Below are 7,559 nucleotides of genomic sequence, written 5' to 3'. Positions count from 1 at the left end.
TAGTAGACATTTGAACCAGCCTATCACCTAGTTCAGAATTGGCGCCCAAAAGATGCCCAGAGGGAGGGGCCCATACTCCTTGGTATGCGCCCCCACTGATTGAATACCTCCACCTGGCCTGACCCACCCTTGTACTTGGACTTTGTTATGTGGGACTGGTTTCCAGGACTTGTTTTTAAGTAAGTTCCCCTGGAGCAAAGTCAATTTAAGTTTAAAGCAAAATGGCAGTTCAACTGGGGTGGGGCTGCTCTGGCTGAATAGACCCTTAGAGGAACAAGGAAGGAGCCTGTTGTGCAAGCTGCTGGGTTCTGGCCAAGGAAAATTTCCCAAATTTCAGGGTTTGGCTTCAAACCTGTCTTTCCCCCTTGTTCCCCCAGCACAGCCCCAGCATATAAAGTGCAGGCATCTCTCATAGGAAGCTCAGCTTCACTGGGAGATCTGCGGGAAGCCACAGCCCAAGGTAAGGTGCTAGAATTTTTCCAGCACTTGTTCTCTGCAGATTCCCTTTCCCCACAGCATTCCTGGGCTGTGTCCCAGCTCTCTGCTTCCTCCCTGCGTCTTGTAGCCTGACAATTAGGAGTCAGCAGATGTGAATGCTTTCTGGGACTGGGATTTAGTCGTGTACTTCCTCGGTGGGGGCTCTGGGATGGGTAGAGCAGGCGTTCCACCAATATTTGTGCATTGTTTCACTCATCTCATTCTACAGACTGGTATATGGTCACGCAATGCCCAGACGTTTCTTTGGAAGCTTTTTATACATTGGGTGTCAGGGCTCATAGGTGAGGATTGAAATGCAAAGTGGTTTCTTTTTCTTTTTTTATAGATTTAGTGTTTTCTTTTATTGTTTATTTGACAGACAGAGATCACAGGTAGGCAGAAAGGCAGGCAGACGGAGAAGGGGAAGCAGGCTCCCTGCTAAGCAGAGAGCCCAATACGGGGACTCGATCCCAGTGATGAGGGAGCAGGAGGCTGGCTGAGGACAAAGCAAAAGCTGGCACCTTGCACCCCCTTCTCCACCCGCTCCTGCTCCTCTCGGTAATATGTGTGACATTCCTCAGGCACCCCTGACTGACTGCCCTAAAAGAAAAACAAATAGTTAACTTGCAGAGATCACAATCCTGCAAGACAGGAATCTCCCTTGGTTTACCAATGTCCTAGAGATTTACAACAAAGAAGCTATCTTAACAATAGCACAATTTCCAGAGACAAATAACTCAGTTCCTCAAGCCCTAAATAAAGTTAAATTTCTTCTAAACCCAAATCTTACTAACAAGGACACTTGATAGGAGAAATGTGAAACTTTATCTCTAGATCTCCAAGATAGTTTCGAGAATCATTCCCAAGCATATGGCCCATTGGATCTCACAAGAAGGATCTAAAGGATCTCACAAGAAGATTTTTACTAATAGTAATAAATAACCTTTCTCCCAACAATAGCTAGCCCCTCAAGGTCCTGGAGACCTAGATTCCAAAATTCCTTAGAGACTAACATCTCCCCCTTTGTTCTCACCTACCCAACTCCTGTGTATATAATCAGCCACTCCTCAGGATAACGGCGCAGCAGCTCTTCTGCCCATGGGTCCTGTCCCCCTACTTTAATAAACCACCATTTTGCACCAAAGATGTCTCAAGAATTCTTTCTTGGTCATTGGCTCTGGACCTCAGCCCACCGAACCTCACCTAGGTTTTAGAACTTCATCACAGGACCCTGAGATCATGACCTGAGCCGAAAGCAGGCGCCCCGCATAGTGGTTTCTATCAGGAGTGGGTTAAGCATCTGCCTTCAGCTCAGGTCACGATCCCAGGGCCCTGGGATCGAGTCCCATCTCGGGCTCTCTACTCGGCAGGAAGCCTGCTTCCTCCTCTCTCTCTCTACCTGCCTCTCTCCTACTCGTAACCTCTGTCAACTAAATAAATAAATTCTTAAAAAAAAAAAAAAAAGCAGCGCAGTCTCTCATGCTGGGATTCCAATGAGGCAAGTGGAAATGGACAAGTGGACCCTTTGGAATTCTCTATGTATCTATGTATCGCCTGCCTAATATATGTATACATACTGTCTACCTCTTTCTACACATATGTACATACATATATATATATACACGGATGTATGTGCACACATATGCATGTGTGTCTGTGTGTGTGGATATATAGATAGAGATAATCCTGAGTGTGGCTCAGTTTTGAAATACAATAGGTCAACATCACCCCTCCCCCCAAATCAGACCAAACAAAAACTAAACACCTGTCATCTTTGTGTGTCTTTGAGTCTGTAGCAGGATGAAGCTTGTCCTGGGCATCCTCTTGTGCTCCCTGGTCCTGGGCGTCAGCAGCCAAAGATGGTTAGGCTTCCTCAAGGAAGCTGGCCAAGGTAAGGTCAAAAGCATGGGAGCAGGGGGAGGCTGCCCCTGGATTCCCTCCAGGATTGCCCAGAGCGGAGGCCATGTCTACACAGGCCAAAGGCCACAAGTGGGAAAAGAAGCATGGTTTTCAAGATAGCAGTTTCCCAGGCTTTTTTTCTTAAACTGAACTATATCTGACATATAACATTGAATACGTTTAAGGTGTATGTCATGTTAATTTGATGCATTTATATATTTAATCTGATTGCCACTGTAGCTATAATTAGCACCTCTATCATGTTACATAATTATCCTTTCTTTTTAGGAGTTGAAGTAATTAACTAGACTATAGCATATTTCATAATTACAATATTGTTTGGTGTTCATTATACTGTGCATTAGGTCTCTAGGGCTTACTTACTACACATGGCCGTTCTCCTTAAACCACATCTGTCCTATCGCTCCACCCCTGGCTTTTCTAGGCAGCATTGCACTCTTCCAGGGGATCCCCAGGCTGGAGGCCACTGAGTTTAGGGCTTCAACTTGGAGCAGGAGCAGGAAGAGAGCTGGGGTCCAGGGTGCCCGTGCCCTCCTTACAATTGGGACGCGAGCGCCACCTAGCGGGAAGTCAGGGACCACTTGTGGCTGGGTTTCAGGCTGCCAGGAAAGGGGGACCTCATTCCATCCAGGAGTCACTGAGCTGGGCCTGTGCCCTATAGGCACTGTTCTAAGAGTTTTGTGTGGATGAATGAATTTGTTTTCATCCTCAGGTTTTAATCTGTAGCCCTGCAGTGTAGAGGCCATAATCCCTTGACAGAGGACCTGAGGCACAAAATAATGAAGAGTCTGACAAAGTCCTCAAGCAGAACTGGATGGCCCCCGTGGTAGAGCTCCCCAGACCTTGATAGAACAGCGCTGTCCTGACTCCCAGACCAGAGAGTGCATGGCCCACGGTGTTGGGATCACACAGCCTCTTGTGTATCTGAGCAAATGGCAGACACGCCCTGGGAGAGGCAGAGGGCCACGCTGCAGAGCTCCGCTCCCCACAGTCAACAGGCACAAGGAATTAGGTGATGGTGGTTCTGAGGGCCTGGGGCCTGGCTGGGCAGGGGAGCAAGAGGAACACAACTTAGCAGTCAGACTCAGTGCCACGATTTGTGTATTACACAACATCATTTATCTTTATTTTTGTTTTTTGGTGAGAGTCACTGATTACTGCTTTGAGGGTTTACTGTCGATCCTTTGAAATTCTCACAGGCACAGCTGTAGCCTGATCAGATTCCTTCAGTCTGTAACTCGCTTGCTCTTCCTCTTCCTTAGTCCCATTCCTGGGTTTGTCCCAGACTTCCTAAAGCCCAGAGCGGTGATAGCATCCTGGGCAACTACAGCCTTCCAGAAGTTCTATGCGTATTTTCTCAGTTTGTCTGCACAAGCACTCTGTGGAAGTCAATACTCTTCCATTTACTGGGGAGAACACTGGACTTTAGAGCTGGTGGGTCAGTTGCTCTTTTTCTGCCTTGATGGTGACCCCATTTCTATAAAGTTCCCTTGGGGGAACTCATCTTTATCAATTACATTTATGATTGAGTTTGGTCAATTCTGGTGCCACCTAAGCCCCGGATATTCTGACGTACACAGGCCTGAGTTGTCTTCACGCTGCCCACAGGGAGGAATTTCTTCCGCCGACTGGGTTGGGAGCCCTCTGGGTCAGCAGCCTCATTCAGACTTGCCTTTGTCCTCATGCCCCAGTCCAAGGAGCCCCTGTCCTTCCCAGGTAGAGAGGTTCCCTTGTACAAGAAGCATCCCTTAAAGACGACCCCACCTCCTGTTCACACACATCACACACACTCAAAAACCAAGTAGCAAAGTACTTAGAATGGACTCACAGAGAATAAAACTTGCACCCAGTGTGATTCTCCTAACATTCACCCAGGGGAGTGAAAAGTAAAGGAATATTTATCTCAGCCAATAAAATGTCTGAGGATTTTGTCAAAGGCTGAAGTCTTAGAATCACTGGGAGAAAAACTTTTTCTCTATTTTGCCAAGAGAGGATCACTTCCATTTTCTTTCCTTTCCAGGGGCTAGAGACATGTATAGAGCCTACTCTGACATGAGAGAAGCCAATTACAAAAATTCGGACAAATACTTCCATGCCCGCGGGAACTATGATGCTGCACAAAGGGGCCCTGGGGGCGCCTGGGCTGCTAAAGTCATCAGGTAACAAGGGCCCCGGGAATGCAGGGATGGCCTGGCTGAGCATGGCGGCCTTAGAGAGCCAGGAAGGGCCTACAGTAGAGAAGCTTCCTGTAGAGACAGCGGCTCCTGGTCCTCTTGCCCACCCTCTCCTCTGTGCCCAGTGTGGGGTCTGACTGGCTGGCAGAGCCAGAGCAAGGCCAGTGGGAATGGGGGCCCCCCACCCTCCTGCTGTGGGCACGGGGACCAGCCTGGGCTGACCTGGGCGGTGTGTGGAGCAGGGTCCGTGTTTCAGCCCCTCTGGCCTGGGCCCCTCTCAGCCATCCCTCGGAAAGAGAAGGGATTGGTGGGGGCGGGGGCCTGTTGCTCAGCAGCCCCTAATGAGTCTCCACCTGCCTTCCTCCATTCCAGTGATGCCAGAGAGCATTCTCAGAGAGTCACAGACCTTTTCAAGTATGGAGACAGCGGCCACGGAGTGGAGGATTCAAAGGCTGACCAGGCTGCCAACGAATGGGGCCGGAGTGGCAAAGACCCCAACCACTTCCGACCCCCTGGCCTGCCTAGCAAGTACTGAGCTTTCCCTTGGCTCTGCCCTGGGGAGATGGGCTGTGAGGACCCTGAGGGCAGGAACACCCAGTCATTGAGTTCTCTGTCCCCAGAGGCGGGGGGAGGGCACCTAATAGGTGTCTAATAAATGCTTAATGAGACTGACTTGAAAAGTGTGTGTTACTCTTGGGTATAAGGACGGCTTGTTTGCTCCCCAGGAGTGAAGGCTGGACATCTCCACCCTGAGCGGGCAGAGCCTGGGCCCCTGTGTTTGATGTGCTGGGGAGGAAATCTCAGCATCACAGGGACAGACGCCCTGCACTCACCCCTCTCCAATCAGATCTACTCCCCTGTCCAGGCCCCTCTAGTTGCACTTGTGCTGTTTCAGGTCCTTCCACGCCAGACCCCTCACTGCTGTCCGTGGTGTCCTGTCACTTTCTCTGACTTCAGTGTCTATTTCCTTTTGTCTTGTGCCTTAGTGCTCTCTGTCCCTGGGGTCAGGGGACTCAGCTGTGGGAGGACGGGATGGTGGCATCCTGATCTGGCCACTGTCACTTTGATCCTCTGTTGGTTTCTCAGCGGGGCCGTCAAATCCAGTGAAAACCAGTTTCTGTCCCTGCCTTCTAAGAACCCTGCCCGGAGAAGCTTTTCTCCACCTTATTTCACACAAAACCTCCCAGGAACAAAACATGCCAGGAAATGGTGGCACAGGGACATCATCAACATCTGGCAAGTTTTGTTGTCACCTCATCTGGGGACTTTCTTGCTCATCCACTTTGACTTGTGGCACCCAGCAAACTTTTGCTGCCAAGCCAAGTACTAAGGCCACACACTTTCTAACAAGACCTTAACGTCGGCCTTGTGAGGAAGGCCTGTCCTGAATTCATCCTTCCTTTATTTTTTATCCCTTAATAGCCAATCTTCTGCAACTATAGAATAATTCTTTATGTTAAACCCTCCCTCTTCATATCACTGCTCAGTTTCTGTCTCCTGACTGGCTAATAACAGGGTCTCCAATCTGGGGGGTGGGAGAGGGCTTGCATGGGCTCGCCCCTTTGATACCCACAGCACGGAGGACAAGACCTCTCATCTCCTCTCTCCGCCTCTTACTCTTACCGGGCTGAGGCCTCTCCAGGTGTTTTGTTGCTATTCCCAGACCTCTCTGTGTCCCCATCTCTTCATTGCCCAGTCACCTGTGTCCTGTCCTCTGCTCTGCCTCTGCACCTTGTCCCTCAGCAGACTCTCTCCATCAGGCTTTTGGGAAGCCTCATCCCAGGGGTTCTGGCAACTGATGTCTTGGCCTCCCCAACAGCAGCCCTTGTCTCTGATGACATTGGTTCTAAAGATTTTTTTTGTTTTTTTTTTAACTTAAGAGGCAGAGAAAGAGCAGGGGGAATGGCAGAGGGAGAGGGAGAAGCAGACCCTGCCGAGCAGGGATCCTGGCCTGCGGCTCCCTCCTGGCCTCCGGGACCATGACCCAAGCCAAAGGCAGATGCTTAACCAACTGGGCCACCCAGGTGCCCCTCTGATGACATTTTTAACCAGTTCTTTTTGGTCCTACCTGAGGAATGCCTCTTACATTAGTTTTTCTCATCTTTATTCCTACTGTCCTTAAACTCAGATCCCAATAAAAATTCTACTTCTTTGAAGAACCTTTCCAGTAGCCCGGGCAGCACACGGGCTCTCACAGAGCTTCAGTCATACCTGCAGGCTCGTCTTTACCTCATCCCCTCCGTTCCTTTCATGTGTCAGTCCCCCGGATAGATTCCAAGCCTCTTTTTTTTTTTTTTTTTTTTAAGATTTTATTTATTTGACAGACAGAGATCACAAGTAGGCAGAGAGGCAGGCAGAGAGAGGGAGAGGAGGAAACAGGCTCCCTGCTGAGCAGAGAGCCCGACGCGGGACTCGATCCCAGGACCCTGAGATCATGACCTGAGCTGAAGGCAGCGGCTTAACCCACTGAGCCACCCAGGCGCCCCAATTCTAAGCCTCTTTAACATAACTCCCAACCGAACAGTAGTTTACAGTTCATAATACACTTTCATCCTATTTCTTTTTTTTAAAGATTTTATTTATTTATTTGACAGAGAGAACACAAGCAGGCAGAGAAGCAGGCAGAGAGAGAGGAGGAAGCAGGCTCCCTGCTGAGCAGAGAGCCCGATGTGGGGCTCGATCCCAGGACCCTGAGATCATGACCCGAGCTGAAGGCAGTGGCTTAACCCACTGAGCCACCCAGGCGCCCCTTTCCTATTTTCTTTTTTAAGAAATGTTTTATTTATTTAACAGAGACAGAGCGATCACAAGCAGGCAGAGAGGCAGGCAGAGAGAGAGGGGGAAGCAGGCTCCCTGCTGAGCAGGGAGCCCAATGCGGGGCTGGATTCCCGGACCCTGAGATCATGACCTGAGCTGAAGGCAGAGGCTTAACCCACGGAGCCACCCAGGTGCCCTCCATCCTATTTCCTACATGACTTTTCTTCTGAC

General features: G+C 49.7%; 1 protein-coding gene across 2 annotated transcripts; it reads left to right on the top strand.

Annotated features, from left to right (window-relative positions):
* The first annotated feature begins 308 nt into the window (after positions 1-308).
* LOC106003392 (serum amyloid A-2 protein) lies at positions 309-5,243 on the top strand. 2 transcript variants are annotated; one of them, XM_004752088.3, is made up of 4 exons: positions 309-460; positions 2,267-2,368; positions 4,418-4,556; positions 4,944-5,243. In XM_004752088.3, the coding sequence occupies exons 2-4, from the start codon at positions 2,278-2,280 to the stop codon at positions 5,104-5,106; spliced, it is 393 nt and encodes a 130-aa protein (XP_004752145.1). In that variant the 5' UTR covers positions 309-460; positions 2,267-2,277; the 3' UTR covers positions 5,107-5,243. The 2 variants fall into 2 exon arrangements, with proteins under 2 accessions (XP_004752145.1, XP_004752146.1); XM_004752089.3 differs by having other exon boundaries at positions 333-460; positions 2,274-2,368.
* Positions 5,244-7,559: the final 2,316 nt, after the last annotated feature.

Source organism: Mustela putorius, unplaced genomic scaffold (genome assembly GCF_011764305.1).
Source record: "Mustela putorius furo isolate JIRA1106 unplaced genomic scaffold, ASM1176430v1.1 tig00003859_pilon_pilon_pilon, whole genome shotgun sequence".
NCBI lineage: Eukaryota > Metazoa > Chordata > Mammalia > Carnivora > Mustelidae > Mustela > Mustela putorius.
Note: the sequence above shows the minus strand (reverse complement) of the source record. Positions and strands in the feature narration are given on the sequence as shown.